This window comes from Apis cerana, linkage group LG16, assembly GCF_029169275.1.
Source record: "Apis cerana isolate GH-2021 linkage group LG16, AcerK_1.0, whole genome shotgun sequence".
In the NCBI taxonomy this organism is placed as follows: domain Eukaryota; kingdom Metazoa; phylum Arthropoda; class Insecta; order Hymenoptera; family Apidae; genus Apis; species Apis cerana.
Genome location: NC_083867.1, coordinates 2,902,409 through 2,929,795, shown reverse-complemented (window position 1 = coordinate 2,929,795; position 27,387 = coordinate 2,902,409). Strand labels below are relative to the sequence as shown.

Here is a 27,387-nt window from a genome sequence, read left to right as displayed (position 1 = left end):
GCATAAGATAATTTGCATCATAGCACAAATTCTTCAATTTCTACAATCCATGACCCTTAAAAATGTACTTCTAATCGTCGAAATATGCGTATACGTTGTTACTGTATTAATTTTAATTCATAATCAAACAAACCAACCATTGTTGGCAATCAATTAATCATACACGTAATATAAATTAGAATCATAACGGTGTAAGTTGTCAAATTATTTTCCAGAATCCAAGAAAGAAATTCAAGATACTTTAAATTTAGAAAAACGATTATTTTTACACACTAAATCTGGACAATTAAAAGCAATTAATTTTTTTTCTACTTAGAAAATTAAAAAATAGTCACATAACTTTATTTCTTTGTTTTACACTTATACGTATACGCATATAAAAATCGTTAAAGAATAAAATTTAGCATTTGTTGAGGTCCGTCTCGTTGAAATGGCGGTCCAATGATCCATCTGCCGAGGAAACTATAAATACCAAAACTTACCCTTATCGCGATTGGATTGTCGCTATAGTCCACAGGTTGGCAATGGAAACTATAATGGCCCCACCATCCGCCCATCAGACTCTGTTTTTTTTTCGGTTACACAATTAATGTTTTATCTTGCACCTTTTTTTTTCTGCGTTAATAGGAAATTAAACCGATCGAGTTCGAAATATATATATATGTATATATATCTTTATGAAATAAATACGAAATATCATTTTTCCAAAGGTATCTTCCAAGCAAAATTAATCGAGCAGTAAGAAGAGGAGGGCATATCTATTTTTTAATAATTTGTTACGTTTTGAATTACGTGTAATTCTGCCTCGTATCGTGCAAAGCAAGCGATTTATTATAAATTTTTGGATCATATTTGTTTAATAAGAACGTAGATTCGCATCTGTCCTCCTCTTGCATCTATTAATCCAATAACGAAACGATAATAAATCGATAAATCCGTATGTTCTATTGTTTATTATTAACAGAAAATAATCATTTCTTTGATGTTATGATAGAAATTAGAAGTAATTTCTAAAATTCAAAATTGAAATAAAAACTTATTTTGCATATAATAAACCTTTTGCAGAAGATGTATATTGGAAAAAAAAAAACATAAAAATTTAAACGCGATTATTTCTAAATTGATCAACTTCACATTTTGAGAAATTTTAAATTTTCATACCACAATGTATTACGATTTACAGTATTTAAATATTTAGAAAACAAATACAGTAGTGTCTGCATATATGATCATAAATTTGTCTGGTTATGTAGCTAAAAATATTCTCGTTAATTTCTAAAATCATAAAATTCGAGAGAGATATCAGTCATTGTTTATAATTTGCATCGAAATTTAATTAATAATTATTAAACTTGAATTATCAAAATAAAGAAAATATAATTTTTTAATATTTCCCATATTATATTAATTCAAAATAGCCTTAATCGAAGATTTGCTGTTAAAATAATATCAAACATAATTTTGTACCTCTGTTAATTTTAATTATTAAAAAATAATCCGACTTTGCACAATTATTATACTTACCTCATATTCCATTATTTCGCATTACTTATTTCTCACTTTTAGCCTTGATGCAGCAACTGAAGTGAAATAACGCCAATTCTGACAAGTCAAAGCTTCAATTCATAACTTCTTTATAATACATGGCTAAGCCTGGCTATATATAATCAGACACTATTGTAATTAATTTCATGATAGTGCTGATCAATTGGTTTCTAAATTCTGGTTCAATTATAAATTAAATTGATGCCATTGATCACGCGTGATTTCGAACTCGGTGGTCAAACCCGGACATTCGATGTTCTTGCAGAAATCATTCATGATACAACACATGAAACCTTCATTTCATGATTCCTCGTCTAACATTCCGATATACGAGCAAAATTTTATTCGTACGTGCTTATATACAAGTGGCATTTCAAAGCATGCAACACATTTTAAAATCGAGAAAAAACTTTCGTAAGACGTAAGTAATATTCAATATAACAGATATATTGAAAAAAGTGTAAAAATAGAAGAAAGAAAAGAAAGCAGGGAGGGAGGGAGGGAGGGAGAAAAGGTCGAAGCAGGAACCTTACCTCGTAGAAAAGCCACGCTGAGAACACCATTTGGAATAGATTATAAACTATTAGGACATTTTTTAATTGAAATGGTTTCCTATTCTCCATCAGCTTTGGCCCTAAAACTTTTACACCATATACGTAGCTCAAGCAGATAAACAGAGTAGGAAATGGTGAACTCATCATAAACCAATTCGTTGTTCTCTGATCTGAAAAAGATATTGTAGATACAGATTCCATCAGCATTAGATTCGATTAATAGAAATTGAATATAAAAAAAGATACTGCAAAATTTTAATAAAATTTGATCTTTTTATTACGTTTTATATCTCATATTTTATATCATATCAAATTTTCGTGTCAATTACGTGGAAAGATTAATAAATAATATGAATTTACTTTATTATTTAATTGATTAATATATAAATATCATAATAAATGTAACGTTGTGTATGTATTTTTTGTACTGTTATTTATTATTATCATCCTATCACAAATTATATAATAATTTTTTTAAGATATTAATTTATTTTTTTTAATTTAATATTATTGATTTAATATTCTTTATTTTATTTCAATTCTAGAAATTTATATAAAATTTATGATTATAGATAGAGGGTTATGGAAATATATTCATTCTGTTTTTATTTTTCTTTAAAAATGGAATATTATTTAATTTCCTTAAAACGAATTCATTATAACTATGAAGATTATGATGCTTTGAGTTGTTCATCAAGTATTCAAAGTTATTTATATTTAATATAATTTTAAAAGTGAATTTTAAAAGGAAAAAAATAATAATCATGTTACAATGGTAAAAATATAACAACCTCGACTTTTAGGCTTTTTTCCGTATCCTTTTTCATCCTTCAAATTTTAGTCAACTAACGTATTAAAAACCAGTTATAAAATCTCTCATATTAATTTACTCTCTTGTCGGTTTTAATGATCAATCGACCTTGATGCCATTTCGTCGTGTTTTTTAGATTCTTGTCGTGAAATGGAAAAAAAGTGAAATCAAAAACTAAGATGAAAATAAATACCATGAAAGTCTTGATGGCGAAATTCCATTAAATATTTTTCAAACTGTAACTAAATTCGATGAATTCAAGATTGAGATTTCGATTTCTGCGCATTTCTGCTTCGAAATATTTTTAAAAATTTACGATTAAAAAAAGAAAAATAAAAAATAACAATGCTTAATCTTATGCTTTTTTTAGCGAGCAATTTTTTGTACAAACAATCAGATTCATTCATGTCTCTAACAATTCTTTTTTTTAATATTTTAATATTTATTCGATTCTCAAAAAATCTGAAAAATTCTGAAATTTATTAAGGTTTTGATCGAATTAAAAGATTTTAATTCAGAAAAAATAATTTCTTTGAAAATATTCAGAAATGAAGATTAAAAAAAAAAATTAACAACCTTGATGATGATATTAAATATGGAAACTTTGCAAATTGAGATTAAATTCGGCGAATGAAGAATATGAGTTAGTATCTGCGCGTTTAATATTGGAGATGCTTTAAAAATCTTTCTCGAAATCGGCGACTGCTTCCATTGGCCACGTGAAATGAATAATTCATCTTCGATGTAGTCTACTGCTGCATCACGACGAATGACGTTTGCTTAACCATAATGAAATTCTAGGTAATTTTATCCTTCCTTTCTGCTCGTGTGTTCGTCGAAATCTCCGATCTCTACATTTATATCAACAATAAAATATTCTTGTTCATCTTTTTATAATGAAATCAAATAAAAAATATCTGGGCATAAAATATTAAGATAACTTATTCTTCAAATATTGTTATTTAAAATAAACATGACAAATAAAAAATAGAACAAAAATTTTATTTGAACAATTATATGGATACGAATTCACTTCAATAATCCAGTTTCATATGTATATAATCTCATATATGTGGGAGTATTTCTCAATTGCCTTTGGAAACGTTACGTGAGAAGAAAGTAAGTAAATAAATGCGAAATATTTGGAATTCCATAATTCCTTATCCTTCATATTAAGTTCCTATAAAATTGTGTATATGTGAAACTAATTTTTACATTAATTCCTAACGATTATTATACAAATATAAATCCCAAATTCGATAAAGTGATAATAAATGAATAACAATTAAGAACTTTCTATCGATCTAAATACGAAACTGTCGACAAAGACGAATTTAAAATCTATGCCATCTATGGAACGGAGATCGAAGTCCAAAAACGCGTAACTCAGAAATGGCGAAAGTCAAAGATGTTATAAAAGATATTGATATTTTAAGTTAAATGAGAAATGAATTTTTTTTTTAAAATCATGTGAAATTTGATTATTTCGCAATCAGATTATTTATATTTAGCAATAATTTTGTTGCTATTAATATAAATTTAAGAATAGTTTGCATTTTCTTTTTGCATTTTCTTTTATAAGATAATCTATTCGATTTAAAGATAATTTTACGTCAATGCTTGCGCAATTTCTGTGAAATTTCTACTATTAAGATTAGAAATTATAAATTGGTAAATATAATTTCTTTTTCTATTTTTAGAGAAAGAGAAAATTTTCCTTTTTGAAAAATTTATTATGAAAGATTTATTATTATTTTATTATTAATTCGAATACTTTAAAAGATATTTTTATTACTTTAAATTAAAAAAAAAAAAGAAATTAAGCTGATTTTAATCTTTATTCTTCTATTTCCATATTGTATTGCTTGTGTATACTATATGATTACGTCAAAGAACAATGTGCACATTTTATTCGTTTACTCTAAGTTTCATTTACTTTTATGATTTACATCGTATGAGAATAGTGAACATTTGTAATTTGTACATTTAATTACATATTATTTGTATAGTTTTTGCATTGCAGATGTATCTTTTTCTGTTGCAGACAAATATTAGTACATGATATTAAAATGCCATTATTATGGTAAATTTCAATTATATAATAATTATAATTATATATTATTAATTTTTAATTATACATATATTATTCATGTAATTTCTGCATTAATGATGTATCTTTTCTGTTGTAAGTAAATTTAATAGATAATATTAAATTTTTAATTTTAATTATATATTCATTAATTTAATTATATATTACTAATCTTTATTTATATATTTTTGTACAATTTTTGCATTTAGAAATATATATTTTATATATAAATGTATACAGGCAAATATTGATAAATGATTAAAATGCAATTTTTATATTTATATATTTAATTCTTTCTACATTATTTCTTGGAATTCGTTTATTCTTGTGGCAACCTAATTAATGTTAAATGTATATCGATATCTTATTTATCATTAACATTTTGTTATTGTTATGTTATTATATCCAAAACATTATTGTGAAATGTTTCAATTTAAATAATGTTTTTATATACGTTTTAAGTATACATGCTTGATGAAAGAAAAAAAAATAAGATTTTTAAGTTTCGAATAATATAATATTAAATAAAACTCAGAGGCAAATTATATAAAATTATTATTCTTATTAATTTCATAAATTTTTATTCGATAATTTATAGTATATAGAATTTAATTTTTGTTTTCAAAAAATGAAGAAATTTGGAATACAAATTAAAAATTATTATTTTTATTTTTAATAGAATATAATATTTTTATTTTATTATAAAAATCAAAGAATAACAATAAATAAAAAATTAAAACTTCGAAACTTTTAATATTATTTCAAAAATTATTTTTTATATGCAAAATCTGAAAGATAAGTTGATGAGTTTTCTTCATTATTCACAAAAATCATTCAATTTTAATTTTTTATAATTTACAAGCAATAAAAAAATCAAGTTGTTGTTGCCTTGGCAGTTTATAATTAGATCAAGGTGAAAAGTGAAACGAAAGCGGAAAGGCGAGAATTGAATAGAAAGGGAGAGGGCTGAATCTTTCCTGTTCCTGTTTAATAAAATTGTTCCCAGTCACTGGTCGGTGATCGTCCCTCGGACATTTCTCAATGTTTTAAGGTTCGTTCACCAGGCTTGAAAGATGAATGACAATGTTCTACATAAAAATAATGGTTGAAGGTTTACCTGCATGTTTGTCAAGTATCTCGTGGAATCGATCTACGTATTGCATTAGAATCGACATTTTTCTTGCTTTTTGTCGAGAAAACCTTTGCGATATATCTTCCTGAGATCGTAAGAATGTAAAGTTTCAGGACGAAATAAGTGAGTTCCTGAAATGAGAAAAAATGAAACGATTATTATTATTATAAAGAGAAGAGGTATAAAAAAAAGTTCTTTAAAAAAATCGGGCTTCAATTATTAAAATAAACATATATTATTTAAAAGAGTCTTAATGTAATAAATTTAAAAAAAATTAATCTTTTTAGAACGAAATATTTTTCAATTTGTATTATAATTTTGAAAGGAAATTTCAAAAAGCTTAATGTTTCTTGTATTATTGTTTCTTCTCTGTTTAGGTAATTAATAATGTAAAAAATTATATTATTTTAATTTTATATTATTTTATATTATGATAAAATAGATTTCATGGAGATATGTTATAAATTTTATTTCAGTAACATAAGATTTCAGAATTTGAAGAAATTTAAAAAAACATTATAATTATATATTTTTTAAAATATGAATAAATTGATTTAACTTAACTTAATAACTTAACATAATTTTAATATAAATTAAAAACAACCTAATAATAATCTAGAATTACATTTTGCAAGATTTAAAATATAAGATAACATTTTTATGTTACAAATTTAAACTTAATTTCGCAACGTTTTAAATCAATTAATTTTAATCTTTCATCTTAGATTAGAATGATATTATTAGAATTCACTAGAATTCAAATAAATTATTAATCTAGATAATTACATACAAATTTAATTGATTCAAAAATAGTTGGTTCTAAACCAAATATAGTCTTTTGTTTTGTTTTACGCGTGAACGGGGACGTATTACTTAACATTGATGTAAAGGTTAGGTTACATAAAATAATGTTGATTTATGTCATGATTTTCGGCATCGGCATTGAATTAGAGAAGCGATTTCGCGTTCACGACCAAGATTGTTCAAATCCCGATCCGAAATTCACTACGTATGTTCGATTACGAAAGTAGGGCCACATAATTTTTGTTATGGATTACACGATGCGTTCTCGCGCAATTCACGAGACGACCATGAATTCGGCACGGCCTTGAACCGCTATGTCCACGACTTGGTCGTTTCCAATAAGAATTCACTCGACTTCTCTTGCAATTATAATCAAAACATCATAATCAAAACATCTGATGATTCATGGCAATTACAATCGATCTCTGTAACTTCGACATCTATATTAACCAACTATTGGAAAAAAGCAATATCTATTAAAAATCCATTTGTACTTTTTTTTTAATATCAAAGCAAAGCAAAATTCATTTTCTTCTATTCTTCAGTGAAAATCTTTACTTATGTAGAAATATTAAATTTAATTAAACTTTAATTGCCATATGAAAATCGAAATAATTATGTATATTATAATCTAATATCAATAACCGAGCATTTGATATGTCTTTTTAAATTTTAATTATTAAAATTATTTTGGTTACTTGAAATACGAAATTTATTTACGAATTTTTCGAATTATTTTTTATTAAAAATATTCATTTTTATATAAATTCTATATATATTTCATTTAACAATTACAATTTTATTCCAAAAAATTTATTTTTTATATAAAATTTTACAATTTATTTGCAAATTTTTCATACATTTAATATCTTTTCAAAAGAAGAGATTTCTGATTAGAATTTTTTCTTCGAAATTTTGGATTAACTAATTTTCAAAAATCAACATTAAATGATGAATGATTCAAGCGTTCATCGAAGCGATTTTCTCGCGAAATGATTCACAGAAAAGAGGACACAGAAAAGAGAGGTAGATATAAGGAGATAATTGTTTGTTTCTGTGGGCGCCCAGAATGATTAATCACGTCCCTGAAATCGAGTGGTCAGCGTCGTATCTATATACTCATACTCTCTAAGCTGCGACGGATGGTTTGGTAACCCGTTGAATTTCGCTTTCAATACAACTCGGTTGACGAGAGAATTCTCGTCAAGGCCAATCGAGAACGAACTTGAATGGATGTCGTCATTTATCATCGAGCAGTTGATCACCGATTTGTACACGAACGCGGAATCTTCGAGACTGTCTAACTAACTTATTGTCTCATCTTTTTTGTTTCAAAGTCAAAGGAAAAAAACCAGAAATCAAGATTGTTTGCTTTGGAAAGAATTATGTCAAAAAATTGGCAAATATTGGCTAAGAAATTTCACATAATGTGAACTAAATATCCTCTCTATATATTAGAAGTGAATATATTCTTGGAAAATGATTAGAATAATGATTGACTTGATAATAAATATGTAATTATCAAATAAATTATATTCAGAGAGCAATGATATAAGATATGCAAAGTTGAAATGTAAAGTTGACTTCTTAATAAGTTTTTGTTTAAGGTAAAAATTTAAAGAACTATAAATGATACTGTATAATGACAATAGATACACGAATAATAATTTGTTTAATAAATCTATTTTTTCTACGAGTTTTGTTGAATGAATTCATTTATAAAATTTTTTTCTAATTATAATCTTTTAATAAAAGAAAACTTTATATTAAAATATCTCAAATATCTATTGATGATCTGCTTGTAAAATCAGATATAATTAACTTTAATATTACTTTGCAAAAGTTTATTTAAAAAAATTAGTATTATATTTGTTAAAGAAAGATTTGATGAAAATTATACAGATTAATAGAAAATATATTCGTACAAGCTTAAAATCTAATTTAACTTAACCTTGTTTCATTTATATCGACGATGATCACAAAAATGACAGCTAACGAAAAGATAAATATATTAGAGTTCAAACATTTAATGGAATACAAAGAATTTAAATATTTAAAGAAATTTATGATGTACATTAGTGTAAAATTGCTTATTTCCAGATTTACCAGATTCATAAGAAAAATTCTCCTCAATAGAATCCCGAGCATATTATTTACGTTAACAGCAAATATAATGATAAGTAACATACTCTTATTTTACATAGTCTTAATTTTTTATAATCATTGTGTAAAAATTCATTAAAAAATTAGTATTACACTTCGCTTTTTTTTATTAGAGATTTAACCTAACTTAGCGTTATTTTATTTTTCTCGATAATAACAGTTATAGAAAACAAGTAGCAAAAGACACAAAGTAAATTATGATGTATTATGTATGTTGGTGTGAAATTATTCACTTCACTTGCTTCAAAGTGGATTTCTTCTTAATAAAATTGACTAGGATCATATAATAATATATAACGAAAACACACTATATAACTTAATTCAACAATAAAAATATCAATTTTAATGGGAAATAGGGTTAAGTTACGGTGACGATTCCTTGGCTCCGCGATGGATCGCGATCGATTGTGGCGAGTCGTCTCTTGCAAAATAAAAAGTCGAAAACGCGTCGAGCAAGCGAAATACATCGCGAATATATTGCGAAAGCTGTATACATTATAATGGGCCGGGCACAGAAAACGGGCCAGCAACACAACTTCGATGGTTTTGTGAACTCTGCGACTCTCGATGACTCGATAGTATGGCATACAGCCGGAGTCTCCGTTTGTAGGTTACGCAAGGAATCGTTCGCTCGTGCTTGCTGTTCGAAGCTGTGTGTCTCGACACTGGAATCGTCATTAACGATAGGATGAACAAACCACTGACCTCAATATCCATGCCGACTAAATGTTTCGTTTCACTGACAAGAACCACAATAAGCACATACTATTGTAAATTAATGCACCGCGATGATTCGATCACGATTACATATATCTGTAAAATGTTATATCTTATCAATATCTTATCTTTTTATAGAATAAGTTCATAGAACAACGATCGATTTTATATCAAAATTATATAATATATACAATATCATTTTATAAGAATATTTGGATAATTTTAAGTTTCTGTCAAGTTGGAGATATCAGAAATATACAAGTACTTATTATTAATCTCTTGAATACTACAATTATATATTATTGAAAGTATATATTTCATAGACATAAATTTTCTATCACTATTATTATTATATTTTTATATTAATATAAAAAATATTATTTCATTATTCTTTTGTTCTTATTACGTATATATGTAGATTTTCTTAATCAATTCAATATTATTTCAAATTATTTGTAATGATTTTGGTTAATGACAAATATATATATATATATATAAAACATATATTTATATATATATATATATATATATATATATATATATATAAAACATATATTTATATATATATATATATATATAAAACATAGGATAACATATACATAGAACATAAAATCTTAAAACATATATAATTTATATATATAATTTATCATATTTTTGTGAATTAGGAAATCAAATTTTTTTAATTTATTTTTTTTCTTAATTTTATATAACATTTTTTAATATATTTCTTGAAATTTTTAAAAATATAAATTTTGTATTAAAAAAGAGATTGATTTATACAATCTACATTTATCTAATCATTTGTTAATATTTGTATATTTATATGTAATAAAATTTGTAAAATATTCAGATTCCAGAAAGTAATATATATTTAGTATTCTAATATTTCTTAATGGCATTTCTCAAGCATTCAGATTCATTCAAGTTACTTTTCATTTTACTTTTACTGAATTTAAAAGATTTGATATTATATTATACTAATATAAACTTGCTATTTATTTGATTTGAAATATTCTTTCAAATTTATTTATTTTTTTTTCTTTCATACTTATCAATTAGCTTGGTTTCATTCATATATAAATAACTTGAAACATTCTAGTAATAAACCTGTTATTTCAATTGACCTGAAGTAATCTTTGAAATAAAGTTGATATTTTTTCAATTTTTTTTTGATTTGAAGTTTTATATGATGTGAATTTTAATTAACTAACAAATGATACTAAAAGTTATTAATTAAAAAAAATGAATTAAAAATAAAATTGATAATAATAATGAGCCAATCTTGGATTATTTGTAGCCTTTGTTGCCACAATTTTAATTTTATAAATAATTTCCTCATCAAAATTATACATTAAAAAAATTATATTATAAAAGAATATTTAAAAAAAATAAAATAAATTAAAAAATATAATTAATCATTTTCTAATAATCTATAGTTTTAAGAACTATGCATTATTACTGAATTTATTAATTAAAAAGTTTATATTAAAGAACATATTAAAGAACTTTTATATTATTATTAAAGACATTTTAATAAACATCATTTTAGAAATTATTACTTTGAGTTATTTCAATAATTTACAAGTATAATACATTTGAATAATTTAAAGTTTGACTTAATTCTGTTTTAATTTACGATCAAAACAATATTTAAATATTCCATTATTGAAAATATTTAATTTCCCAATAAAATTAACTATGATTATTTACATTTGCATTTCATTTATGACGAGCAATGTGAATGATAATTTCCTTCGCGAAATGAAAACTGTACGTACAGAAATATTCGATTCGTCGTAAATATTGAAATATATATATGAAAATAAAAATTTTAATAATATCAATTGAATTTTTTGACAATATATTACGGTATCAGATTGTATAAATGATCGATATGAATATTATAACAGATTACGAAGTAGTTGCACAACCACACTATTGTAGTAAGTTTGATTAGTAGTAGATTGTTAATTGTTTGAAGATGTTGGTTGCGTCAAGGTTAAATAGTATAGATAAATATGAGGTAGAGAGGCGTATAAAATTAAAAAATGTTTACACATTGCCATTGAATAAATAAATCAAAAGAAATATAATAGTATTTATTTGGAAAAAGAATTCGCAATATAAGTACAATGTCAATAATTTAGTGAATTTAAGTTTTAAAAAGATGTTTTCGATATGTAAAACAAAATTTGAAAAATTTATTTTTTTTGTCCAGACAATTCAATCAATTGAAATAATAATCATTAATAGGTTAGGCATTGCTTGAAATATTATTTTAAATAATATGTTATTTATTTTATAATTTGAAATGATTATGTGAAATAATTATTTCAGATAATTTGAAATATTAAAATATTTTTAAATAATATCATTTCTATGTTAGCTCTGTTATAAAATAATTAATTTGATATATTTATTTGACATATTTAAATGTGCTAATTCACTTTTGCAATTTAAATTCATAATGACTTAACCTCTACAAGTTGAAGTTTACTATTATATATGATTTAAATTTTATTCAATTTTTCTTATAAATTCAATGTCAATATCAATATCCAAATGTTTCTATATAATTGTATATTAAATTAAATTTCTATTTAATCTTATTATTTAATTTCTTATTAATTTCTTATTAATTTCTTATATTATATATATTTTAAAAATTTCAATGAGATCATAACGAGAATTTTTTCTTTCCAAATTTCCATTATCAAACTTCAACTCCTTCAAATAAAAATTTTTCTATTAACTTTTCATTTATCGAGTTTCCACTTTCCACCGACTTTTGAACTTGTTACGATACTTTATCTACAATTTCTACTCTTTCACTTCATTATCATGCCACGCAAGATATCTATTACTGCTATAAAAACTTGAAGAAGCATGCAATAGAATGCTACGTTATTCTATAGAATCGATATAAGCTTTCTGCTTGCAATAACGAGAATTTCAATCATTCAAGCGGATTATTATCGGTCGGAAATGAGATTTGAAATCGGTTATTCTTTCTTGGAAATTCGTCAAAATTATTGATTAGAGGTTATAGAAAGTATAATTATTGGGAATAAAAGATTATCTTAGAAATTCCTGTATGCTATAATATTATATAAATATGATCTATTTTGTAATTTGAATGAGAGTTAATTTTTTTTAAGATTTATAAATGCATGATATAAATATAAAAAAATAATAAATAAATATAAATATAATAAATATAAATAAATATAATATAAAACTTAATAAATAAATATATTGCACTTTTGTATTTTTTATCCAAAATTGGCAATTTTTAAAAAAGATAATAAATACACAACGTTTTTTTAATTACTTTAATTTTCTAATCAATTTAATTTATTTTATTATAAGAATATACAATATCTAATATAAATATTACATAAAAATATTTATATTATTTCTAACTAATTTTTTTTATAAACAAACAGCTTAAAAAAACATTTTAATTTTAATTTTTTTCCTGATTATGATTAACATAGTAACATGTATATGCAATTTTATTTATAATATTCTTTGAGAAACAAAAATATAGATTTTTTATTTCTAACTTTGCAGGTCATTCTATAATATATACATGAATTAATATTGACACATGTTTCTTAACATGAAAAATATATGTATACAGCGCTTATTAATTCATTAATTTACATTATATATCATTTATGCTTTTATTAATCTTAACAGTACCAATCATTAACAATTCGATATCATTAGCAAAAGATTGCAAAATAACCTTCACTCAATTAAAAAAAAAAATATGTTAAAATAAATCTAATTTTCAAAATGTGATATACAATTTTACTTTTAATTAAATTATTATTATACTATAATATAGTTATTATATTATATTTTATGATTTACACATTCCATAAAAAAGAGGAATTTTAAAAATTAATAGTTTCATCGTTACAAGTTCATGATTCTTTTGTCATTTTAAATTTAAAAGATGATATGTTTAATTCATGAAAAATTGGAAATAAAAAAAAAATTTAATTTTAATTATATATATATATATATAAAATAACGACAAATAGTAGATAAATTTGCTTGCAGAGTATATCATCAATTTGGTTTTTCAAAAATTACTATATGATTTTTTTCATTTTTTAGTTCCATTTCTCGCATTTTAAATATTATTTTGTATTATCCTTCTATTATATAGTTTTGTAATACGAATTAGGAATTATTGTTTTAGAGAACCATATTTCACATAATTGAAAATATATATTCAATTTTTTTTTGTTATGAAAAAATTCACAAATGCAAAAAATTAAGTTTTATAAGTGAATTTAGTTTATGATAATAATCATCTGATTCGCATTTCCTAGAAGCTTTTAAGTACTACTATGAGATCACAGTTCACACCATTCAATGATACAATCTATATTTATATCAGTAATTCGCGATTCTATCTGTAGATAATTATGCGTGTGTAGGATTGTAGATGGGTCCTAAAATTACAAAACTCCTGCGATTGACGATATATATATATATATATATGAATCACAAGAAACTGAAGCTGACGAGCTGATATAAGAAAATTGCGATAATATATAATTTAATAATATGGTAAATCTCTAGTAAACAGAGATTTTTTTTGCATTCAATTACATTTTTGTTAATCTTGATTTTTAATTCCTTTTGATATATTGTAAAAAAATCTGAAAATATTTTATAATGCATTCTAAGTTGTTAAAAATAATTATTAATTAATATATTATTATATATATTTAATTATATATAAATATATAAAATAAATAAATATATATAAAAAATATATAAAATAGTTATATTAAAATATATAATAATTATAACATTTATATATATTTATATAATAATCTAAATTACATATTTCAAAAGCAATTAAATTTATTAAATTTATTAGATTTATGGGCTATGAAAATAATTTAAAACTTGTATTTTTTATATTTGATTCAAAAAATTTATAAAATAAAATTACTTTTTAAGTCTGTATTTGTTATTTTATTATACTTTATTATATTATATTTTTTACAATAATATTATACTTTATTATATAATATATTATACTATATTTTATATTATTATTATTATACTACGTATTATATTTTTTATTTTATAATTTTATATTATTATTTATTATATTTTATCGAATATTTTATTAACAAAGAATTAATCTTATATATCTTATACATAAATAATTGTATATAATAGATATAACAAAATAATTATAATAAAATTATAAAATAATATTTTTTTGCAATATTATTTATTTATATTTTTTAATTTTATTATTTTATACCTTACTATTTTTACTAATTTATATTTTACTAATTTTTTGTATGTTAATAGTAGTTAATTAATATTTAATGAAAAATAACATTAAATATATGTAAGGAAAAGTAAATTAAAGAGATCTACTTGTATAATGTAAAGATAAAACTCAAACATAAGAGGTTAAAATATATGACTATGTTCCATTGCGATAATGGAAGTGTTTATAGAGATCGTATATGCGATAACGATTATATGATACATCTTTATTTAACCGAAACCGCAACTAATGAAGTCTATTTGCACTTTAAGATATCTAAATATATTGCCACTTATTCAAAGTTTAACGAAATGAAGGAAGGAGAATCATTGAAATGTGTCCCATCATTTGTGTTAAAAACAATATTTATCAAATTGCAATACTATTGTGAGAATTTTGCAATTGACGTTATATCACGTTAATAACATGAAATGACATTATTGTAGTACTATATAATTTAAATTGCAAAACAAGCATATACATTGGTAATAAATTTTTATCAAGTTTGAGATTCAAACCAAATCAAACCAAAATACTATAAACATCGTAATTATTATCTCATGGAAAAATTAGCTTATATTAGATAATTAGATAATTATTTAAAAGAAAAATCAAAAAAATGTTTTTCTGTATTTTTTTCTTTTTTTTGGAAGTTATATTAAGTATTCTCCTTGTAGTACACTCCTTGTTATGTTTATAAATAGAAATTAAGAGGAAATAATAATTTTTAACATAGTATTTAGATAAAACATCATAAATAACTATGTAATATCTTGCCATAAATTTGCCAACAAAATATTGACGAAAGATTCAGACAAGATTTTTTTATATCTTTTAAAAAGAAATTTTATAATTTTCAAACATATGCGTGATTTTATTATATGACAAATATAATAAATAATTTAAAAAATAGAATTTCTTTATTATGAAATTATATTAGGAATTATTACATATTTACTTAGGAAACTTAATAATTGCACTTCTTATTCGGTATATTTAAGAATGTTATTAATTTATTTTTTATTAATTAATTGCGATATATTCATTGAGAAATATATTAAATATAATTCACACAATTAGGCATTTTGTTAAGAGAAAAGTATTATTTTGTTAAATATTAGGATGTTTTATCACATTTTAAAATATTATCATTTTTGATAAAATGAAAATGGTGTGCAAAATGAGAAGACTGTTCCAAATTAAATCGAATTTCAATCATAAAATCGAATTGTAATCATGAAAAATGAGACACAGATGTTTAGTTTATTTGATATGATTCTAATTTTATTAAAACCGATTTTTAATGCTTGTATTCGCGATGCATAAAGTCCGGTTCACACAGCTATATGGACCGTCGAAATTCGCGTTAATTCAAATAGACAGATTCTGGAACAGTTCGAGGTCTCTGAACCACTGGAATATATCCAATCCGAAGCAAGAACGATCGTGAAAGTGGTTTCACGCACGCGCATGTCTATCCTTGATACGCGTCATGATTGGCGATGGTGATTTGAGTAAGATCGAAATTTTGTTCGATCCGTTTCGTTCTTATTTAATCGCCTATTTTAAAAACATTAATCAAGTTTGCTATCATTCGATTTTGATCAAAAATTCTATTTCGATCGAAGATCAAAAATGATACAATATCCAATTTGTTTCGTATTTAAAATCAACTCATAATTTATTACAATTTATTCGAAAACATAAAATTTCAGTTATTTCTAGCATGTCACGTGAAAATGATAATATCGATTTATATGTCTCGTGACAAGTCTATATTTAGGGTGAAATTCTATCATCATAGATACTAATTCCATGTATCGACATTTTGCAATAGGAAATAACTTAATTTAAACATGCAGTCAATCTATTTTATTGGTTTTAATTTAATAATTTTGTTGATTTAATCCATAACTTATGTAGAAAATATAAATAAAACAGAATAAGAAAAATCTCAAAGTAATTAGATAGTGAATCAAAAAATTTTTCTATAATTTGATCTTCCGAGATAAGAAAAATATTATATATAAAATTGGATTGGCATTCGATTTTTATGTATTTTATTGTTGATATATGATTGGCGGGAAAGTTTAAGGCACGAGGTTCAGTAACGCCACGCCACGCCGTGAACCAGCTCGAAAGTGCAAGTGTAACTATTGTAAAGCAATGCAACTGGTCAATATTCTTAAGTAATACGCAACTGTTGCGTGTTAAATAACGAAACACCGTCGGAGATGCAAAGAAACTACTAGCGAAAGGAGAAAAAGAGAAGGTGCCGACATCGTGTGGGGAGAATGAAGGAAAAAGAGAAGGGGAAACGTATATTTTAGAGAAGAAAGGAAAGATACAAAAAGAAGAGAGAGAAGTAGAGAGAGAACGCTGGGAGAAAGGAGAGATAGAAAAAGAAAGAGAGAAATAGAGAGAGAACACTGAGAGAAAGGAGTGAGCTGCTGCTATGTCTCGTTGTTGACACTTGGCGAGAAATTGCGGCCGCGTATTTGCAAAGAAAAGTAGACGTGTTTTCAATGCACCTGATTATTGCATCTTACAAATAGAATCAGATGAAATTTTAATACTTTTATATTATTAAAATTATTCAACTCAATTTTCAAGCTCATACATTTTTAGTATTTATTCGTAATAAGCTTATTATAATTATTTGCAAATATTTAAGATTCTAACCTCATTTCATCTTTACAATAAGTTACAAGTTATAAAGAATGATAGTTAATAAAAAACAATGATAATTAATAAAAAGTATGAAAGTTTAAGCATGGAAAAAAGTTTTTTCAATGTGAAATTTTTCGTTTCATTAAATTTTAAAAGAATTCTCCATCGAGGTTAGAATGATTCTCGAATATATATTCGCAAGAAAGTGTTTAAGAGCTACGAATTAGAAAATAGATATATAAATTTTGTTTATTTTTAAAAATATTAAAAAATGTTTTAGATTAAAATTTCCATAAAAAATGCAAAATATTTCAGATAATAAAATTACATATGATATCAAGCATACATATTTTCTCTTAATATGATTGCATTTTGATAAATTTTATAAATTCATTTATTGAATTATCTTAACAATATTGGTAGAAATATATAATTTTAAATTTTATCTACACTATGGATATTATAACGAAAAAATACTGTATTATAATATAATGTTTATAACATAATCTCTCCATATGTCTACCTTGTGTTTTTCGTTCAGCCGCGACCTCGACCGTCTCTCGCTTCTGATGACTCTGACACTTCAAGGATACGACTTTGTTAATTAAACTCACGCTATTGTGTATCGAGTATTACAATATGTGTCGCTTGGTAATGATTATTAATAATGAATTAATCTATCGTGTTTGAATGTAATTAATAGCTGTGGTTTATACAATAGAATTTCATTATATTTATCGTTCAATTTTAATTGAGTTCGAAATATTTGAAAATTAGAAAATTCAAATTAATCATTTTGGTTAATTTTCATTTCAAGTTCTAGAAAGATCTAAAGTCTCCATTTATTTCCCTTCTCTTATTACATTTACGTTAAGAAATGTAGATTACAAAATTCTCCGTCTGCTAATTGCGAATTCTGATACTGAGATGAGTCTAATCTTCAGAAAGAAAGAAAAAAGTTGCTGAAACAGAAAACTATCTTGGAAATCATTTCAAAAATCATTTTCAAAATGATTATATATTCATTAATATAATCATGTTAAATCTAAATAATAAAAAAATAATCTTTTGTTAGAAATTATTATTAAATTTATATTATTAGAACCAAAGATAATTTTTTATTAAAAATAACATTCTTATAGAAATTTTCGTATAAAAAAAAATGCGCGCGATACATGCAGGCGAAACAATCGAATGATAAGTTGTCACAAAGAAAACGCATGTAGTCAAGGTCGTAGTATATCATATTGTATTTTTAACTTCCTTAAAAATACTTCTTGAAATTCTTAAGAAATTTTGATTAAAAAAAAATTGAAAATTTTTGTTTTTTAATTTTGTTTTTTAATTTTAAATAAAAAAAATTGAAGATCACAAAATGATATTCGTTTTTAAGAAATTCGAAGAAAGAAGAATGAAGAATATTAAAAACCCTTTCAGCGGAACAAATATTTTAATCGATGATCCATCATTATTGAATTTTCGTTAAAACGTGATGTCATGTTTTTCCATTGTCGACTTTGATTCCTTCGTAAAAATGTAAACATTAATGTAGCCTTCATGAATATCTTACGTAAATGACGTATAATTATTACGCTTTCAGATATTATGGAAAGATTATTCAATTGATTTCTATTATTATTTCTATTGATTTGAGAACATATATGATTTCAATTATATTGACAATATTGAATTGCGTCGTATTAAGCAATATTAAAATACAAGTAATTTTTATTTCAATTTTTTAAAGAATCTTTTCGATCGAAATTATTTTAAATTGCGCGCGATGAAGATGATTAGGAAAGATGATTACAACGCAGGCGTAGAATCACAGTTGTAATACATAGTTATTTTGTTTAACTCGCAATATTAAAATATTTTCTAAGAGATTTTTAAAATTATCAAAAAAATACTTTTACAAGAATTTAGTTTAAAATTTACATTATGCAATATTAATAGTTTTTCTGTATTTTTCTATATTTTTGTTTTCTATTTATCAATGCATAGAGATAAAATATCATTATATTATATAGTATAGAAAAGTAAAATATATTTTTTTAAGATAAAACTTATAATAATTTTTAATGCTTAAAATATGCATATATGTATCATATTTCTAATATCTTTTTCTTTATATTCAAGTTATTACATTTTGTCATCATCCAATAGGATGCGATTTTAGCTAGTGAATTCTGAAATCATCATTTCTTATTGGATTATAAATATAATAATATAATCTAAAATATTGAATTAAAATTCCTATTTAAAATCAGAATAGATTAATTAAATTATTCATTTTTTGTATTAAATTTTAACTCTTTTTTTGAAATTTAACTTACTAAAATTCGATTATAGAAATTTGAATGTATATTTAATTTACTTTTTTTACTTTCAGTTTTTTTTTTTTTTGATTACTTTTTGATCTGTTATGCAGTCTTGCTAATGTTATTGATTTTAATAGTAGTCTGGAAATATCAATTAATATTTTTTACTTATTTAGTTATCCAATTAAGCAATGATTTGCATTTTATAAACTTTTTAAATTTTAAAAAAATTCTTCATTCATAAAATTATTCCTATAAATTATTCCTCAAATTTTTAAAGAAAAGAATCATTTTTATTTTTCAGATTATTATTAAACAAATGTCGCGGATGTATTACAAATTACACGATAATATGTAAGCTTCACTATCCATTTTTGTAATTTTGAAGAAAAAAATATTGTCATTTCCTATATATATTTAATCAATTTTTTTTTTTAAATCAAAGTCCACTATGTTCATCAATCTTTTTATAGCGAATTTGAAGGCAAGGAAAATACATAACTATGAAGTTACTATTTGTTGAAAATTGCTACCTTAAAACCTTAAAATAATACCGCATGGCGCGATATTTGTTATGAAGAAGATGAAGAGAATCTTCTTATGTAACGATTATATCAAAGTCTTCTCTTCAAATCATTCGATACACATAACATGTGTATAATGAAATATACGTATCTAAATATGATATAAAATATAACATTTTATTATGTAATATAAAAAAATTTACATTTGCTTTAAATATATATATATCTTATTATTATATTATATTTTTTTTTATTTTTTAATATTGATAGTTTACTGCAAAAATATTATACGTCCAACTTTAATATTTGATACACGAAAAAATAGATTAAAAAAATTTAATAATATAAAATTCAGGAATAAGCAAAAAAAAAAATAATAATAATAATTTTATAAAATTTAAATTTTATTTAAATTAAAATAAATATAAATGTGATTTGTATATATAATATTGTATTATATAAAGAAACAAGAGAAACAAAAACTGATATTTTGTATATAAAAATTTTAAATTATACAAAAAGTATATATCAATGCAATTTATATTAAATTGATAATTAATTGAAAATATTATTTCGTCATTGTAAAAATATATAATTAGTAATAAATTATTTATTATTTATAATTATAATCTAATATTAAAATTTAAAATGATTTTTTTGTATATTGTACGTTAAAACACTTTTTTCTTTTTACTTTTTTATTTTTTTTAAATCTAATTATTTAAATTATTTTTTTTTTAAATAATTAACAACGTAAGTAAAAATATAAAAAAATATATAGCAAAATTGAATAATGCATTATAATAAATAAAATAAAATTATTTGTTAATAAAAATAAATATGCTGAGCATTTTATACTTGAAAAAGTATTTTTGTATTTCAATTACTATATTTCTGATTTATTTTTAATATAATAAATATTACTAAATAAAAGTTTTAAATAAATAAATTTTTTAAATAAATTCATTATAATTAAAAGTCTCAAATATTTATTTATTTTTTTACTTTAAAAATTTTGTAATACTTAATTTTTCTGTAAATCAACAAATTTATAAAAATAAGATATTTTTAATTTTTATTAAATGAAAATATATAAAATATGATTAATAAATGGAAAATAGATTGATTTGAAAATAAATTTAATAGTTTTATATCATTTTAAATAATCTATAAGTAAAATTTTATATCTACTTCTATTATTGTGCAATTTATGAAAAGCTAACCTAATTTTACTTTCTGTAAAAGTAAATAGTGTATGAAACATAATACATTTGTTATGATGTATTCAATAAAACACAGTAAGCTTTAAAACTTTTTATTTTCATTATTATTTTAATATTTAATATTTTTTATGAGAAAAATAGAAAAAAAATTAAATTATAGAAATATATAAAAATATTTATTGTCACAAAATCGTGAAAATGATGTTATGCACCAGTAAAAACATTCATTTCTTTCCTGTTATAAATTCTTATTATTCTATCTTACTATTATAATATCGGAAATAGTATTTATTTAGTTATTGCTTTGTATCGTTATATATAAAAATAGTCAACAATCTAGTGGGAAGTTTAAAAAACTACAGGGAGAAAGCAAAACTCGTTTCAATTTCTTTCAGAAAATTTGCCAGGTGTCGCAACGTCCTCTCACGTAATAACTAAGCAGATATATTGCCGCGTGATTGCTAGAGCATGCAGAAATCAGCATATCCAAATGTATCGAAGAAATCACCGATCTTTGATTATTTTCGATAATCAAATGTTTTGTAAGTATACTTTACGATATCGTTTATTATAAAAATGATCAAGTTTTTCATAATATACATCAATTGCTCGAAATCTAATCTAACCTAACCTAACTTTATGAAGTGTAGAATTATGTTATTTATAAATAACAAATAATTATACATTATTCATTTTCTCAATTTTTTTTTTAAAGGTAAAGTTAACAATCCATCTATTGAATTATATAAAAACCTAACCTTTATGAAATGTAGAATTATGTTATTTATAAATAACAAATAATTATATATTATTCATTTTCTCAATTTTTTTTCTAAAGATAAAATTAGCAATCCATCTATTGAATTATATAAAAACCTAAAAAAAAAATTCAAACGATTAATATTTTTATATCGATGATAAGTTATGCTTCTTTGACGCTATCTAAGCTTCAAACATCTTTTATCAACGATATGATATATTCTCGAAATATGATAAAATCGATATTCGACTATCGTCTATTTTATTAAGAGTAATTAAATCTTGCTGTTCATGTTCCGCTTTGATCAGCACGAAAGATATAACATTATGGTTTTGAACCAATCATTTCGAATTCATCGCCAACGATGAAGGAACGAATACTTCCGCATGTCATCAAGGATTTTAAACGCGTCAGACATTGAATTTGTTCTTTGGTGGTACATTTGATCGAGTATCATTCCACTCACGATGTTGCGTCTAGTGGAACAGTCTGACCACGAAAGTGTATTATTTTAAAAGTGTGTGAATCATTGGAAACAAACTTGTTTATTAACGATTAAAATTTATATATAAAAATAAAATATTAAAAAATATAAAATATTATATATGATTAATGTATGACTAATATAAAAATAATTTTTGTGCATTTGATATATGTTTCAAGGAATTATTTAAATAGAAAAATATATTATAAAAATAATGAAAAAGAAAAATGATCCTAACTATTTTTTAGATTGTTGTAATATTTATAATAATTTCAACTTTTCTTTTCATATAAAAATTTTTAAAAACTAATACTAATAGTTCTATCACTATAATGTATTCAAATTTTATCACGCCAAGGTAATTATATTAAAATATATAAATGTTAAATCTTCAATTAAAAATAATGGTAATCCAGAAAATATTTAGTGATTCTTTAATTTTATCTATGAAGGAATTATTGTTATAGATAAGTAATATATTATTATGTTATTAATTATTATAACAAGCAAATAACAAATTTTTATTATATCACATATGATAAAATTTCCTCAAGATTTAGAAATAATAATCAAAAATTTAAGAATTTGGAAACGATCGAAATTTGAATTTGCATATTTTATCGGCGAAAAATATATTTTAAATTAATAAGAATGAACGAAGAATCAAAAAGATTATCAAATTTTTTAAACAAAAATAAATTTTATATTCGTAATTTAAATTCAAGAAAAAAATTCAAAAAAATAAAATTTGAATTCATATATATCGTATGTAATTCAATATCATATATCGGTGAAAAATATATTTTAAATTAATAATTCATAAAAATAAAAATACTATTGTAATGAAGATAAAAATATTATTTATATATTTAAATCAGTTTTATTATTTGCAATGATTTAAATAATATGAAATCAATATGAATACAATAGATTTAACGAAAGAAATAGGCATATAAATGTAATTGAAATATAAGTTAAAGTTCATTATTCATTTCTACTTAATTGTATTTAAATAAGTAGGAAATGAATAATATAAATTTAAGTAGTAATTTAAATATCTTTTACATAATACCAATTTCGATTTCGAAAATAACCTTTTTCATATAATTGTACAAATGACTAATTTTTTATATAATAATAATAATAATTGTAAAAGTAATATAATAATAATAATAATTGTAAATGTAATATAATAATAATAATAATTGTAAATGTAATTTCTTTTTTTTATTTTAATTATAATGATTAATTATGTATTATTATTATTATGTATTATGTAATTATGTCTTTCATTATCGATTCATGATTACAATAATTAACAAAGTTGACGTCTAAACAAACATTTCATTAAAATAATTGTTAAAATGTGTGTTAAAAAAAAATCATTAATATTCTGACAAAAAAATTTATTAATATTCTGATATAATCTTTCGATGATTGACGTCCGTAAAAAAAAAAATTATTTAAATTCTGTTTCGGGAAATTTTTAAATAACAAATATTCTAATTAAATATTTTCCATTTTGAATATAGAATAAAAAGTTCTTTATACGTATATAATAATATATTTTTATATTTTTAATCAATATATAATTATTACTAATTTATTTTTATTTTCTTAAAATATTGAAGTATTTCATATTGAAAATTAAAAAATACATATAATTGAAATATTTTATATTGAAAAATAAAATATATAGTGAATGAAATATATTAACTGAGAAAGACAAAATAAAAAATTAAAAAAAAAAATAAATAAAAGTATAAAAAAAATACAAGATAAGGAATTAATATAAAGTTTTTGTAATTTTAGTGATAATAATATTTTCAAATCTTTTTAGATAATAAATTCATTTTGATATATTGATGTACATAGATTTTTATGCCATAATTTTTAAAATAAATATTTTTCTTTATCTTCTGATCTTATCTGATTTTTTTATATTCATTAATTTAAAAACAAGAAAAGTAAAAAAAAGATAAATATTTTAAATTAATTTTAAGCAAATTAATACAATAAAGAAAAATATTTTAAATACAATAGAATAAATATAATTGAATACAATAGAATAAACGAAATAAGAGAAAATATTTTGAAATTTCATTATTTTTGAAAATCATTGATATTAATTAATTCAACATACAATGAATTATAAATATTAATTATTTTTAATTTTTTTATATTCTTCTTTGATACATTTTTTATGACACGTATTGGATAATTTAAAATTAACATAAGTCATGACATATTTTAATCTTTGACGAATTTTTCAGGAAGCCTGTCGATCGTTCAAGGACATTGCATTTCAAGATTCGAATCGGCAATCAGGAGAAGGATCCAAGATTCGTTTCTTCCGGTTGTGAATATTCTCGAGAAACGATTGACATTAATATGCGTTTCGAATCGTGCATCGAATTAAAAGAATACAAAAAATGATCCTTTGTTTTAAATTTACTAGTTTCGGTGATAACATTTAATTTTAAAAAAATTATTTCCCAATTTAGAAACAAACTCATTTCTTTGATTCGATTTTATCGATGATGAATATTTAAATTCACGATAATTATTTTGTAAAATTAAGGACCAACTGTTATTTATTTCCTGATTTATTTCTATGACAATATTGAATTTTACGATTTTTAATTATTTATAAACTAAGAACCAATTTATTCCTTATTTTCCACTTTAATTTGATTTATCGATGATAATATTTAATTTCACGATGATTATTTAGTAATTTAAAGATCAACTTTTTTTTATTTTTCGACTCGATTTATTGATATTTAATTTTATAACAATTATTTAATAATTTAGAAACCAATTTAATTCTTAATTCTCTCTCTAGTTCGATTCCGTTTATCGCGTATCAAATAAAAAAAAAATACAAGAAATAATATTTCCTTCATTATAAGGATGTAATAAATATTCGATAATATTATTCAATCTCATGATAATTATTTCACAATATTAATTTTTTGCTTCATATTCATTTCTTATATTTTTTTTTTTTTATGTATATGAGAATACAAAAAAATTCTCTGTGACTTTTTACTTAATAACTTAGTAACTTTTTAACTTTATATACTCCATTTTATATATTTATATAGTTTTTGTATATTTTAAGTTGACGCAATTATACATTGATAATAATAAATTGTGTGGAAAGTGAAGAAAATAATTTTGAATGTAATCTATTTTTAATTATTTTGGGAATTGAATGAATACAATTACCAAATTATTTTTAATTAATATCTTGTTAATTTTTATCATTTGAAATACTGTTTTCAGCTTATTATTTAGCAAATCATCTAAATTGTTTTTGACCTCTGAAATTATCGTCCAAAACGTTAAAAAGTTCAAGAGAGATTATTATTGTTGTTATTTCAGATATTTAACAGTGAAACAAACAAAAACATAAACCTTTTCCAATTGAAAGTAAGTGATCTATAAACGAGCTAATATAAACGAGCAATATAAAAAAATTCTAAATAATAATTAAATATTATATATTATATTAAATAATATTAATATTATATATATTTTTTATATTTCAATTTCGTTTTTAGATACAATATAAAAAAAAACATGTATTATATATATTTATGTGTAATAATTAATTATATTTATGTAATTATGGGCTAAAAATTTGAAGTCATTTATCTTTTTCTTTTAATATTAAATCTTCTTCTATTTTTGTTATCATTTCGAAATTAGTTCTACAGATATTAATATTTTGATAGATTTTTTTATAAAAGAATTTTCTAATGAACTCTAACCTAGTTTTTTTTAATTCTGTAGCACGAGTTATTTCAAACTTTTTCTTAATATGTATATATATATATATATTTATTTATCTTTCATGTTCCTTAAACTGTCTAATTCCTAATCTAATCTTTTTTTCTATTTTAATTATAAATAGAAAGAGAAAGCAATTAATTTAAATCTACATATAAGATAAAGAAATTAAAAAATAAATTTTTTTGAAACGAAAAGAACAAAGATGATTTTCCAATTTTTGCCATTTAAAAATATTTCAATGACGGCAAGGAGACCGCCTAACCAGACAAACGTACGTCCCTTAAATAACTGCGACGCGATCGAGTGGAACGTGAATCGAAGTCAAATCGATTGCTCATGTGATTCGTGATTCATGGGACAAGCAGTGCACGCGGAGAAACGATCGAAAAACGACGCGTCAATATGGAAAGACGTTTCGGTGTTTACATCAACGAACTATGTTACGATTTGATCGTTCGTTTGCTATGGTCTTTCAACATTA

At 22.4% G+C, this 27,387-nt stretch overlaps 1 protein-coding gene and 1 long non-coding RNA gene across 12 annotated transcripts in view; one reads left to right on the top strand and one right to left on the bottom strand.

The window, feature by feature from the left end:
• The window catches only part of LOC108000397 (elongation of very long chain fatty acids protein AAEL008004), a 50,894-nt gene that overhangs the window by 6,688 nt on the left and 16,819 nt on the right, over positions 1–27,387 (bottom strand). For 6 of the 11 annotated variants that reach the window (XM_028667859.2, XM_062086413.1, XM_062086414.1 and 3 more), the window contains 3 exons: positions 6,117–6,262; positions 2,079–2,269; positions 483–563 (listed from right to left, as the gene is read on the bottom strand). In XM_028667859.2, the coding sequence (XP_028523660.1) occupies positions 483–563; positions 2,079–2,269; positions 6,117–6,174 (330 nt within the window). In that variant the 5' untranslated portion in view covers positions 6,175–6,262. Of the gene's footprint in view, positions 1–482; positions 564–2,078; positions 2,270–6,116; positions 6,263–8,060; positions 8,226–27,387 lie in introns of those variants that run through there. The other 5 variants (XM_062086418.1, XM_062086416.1, XM_062086417.1 and 2 more) reach the window with 2 other exon arrangements.
• LOC133667445 (uncharacterized) lies at positions 22,086–26,283 on the top strand. Its single transcript, XR_009832960.1, has 2 exons — positions 22,086–22,406; positions 25,382–26,283. It is a non-coding gene; the product is annotated as an uncharacterized LOC133667445 (long non-coding RNA).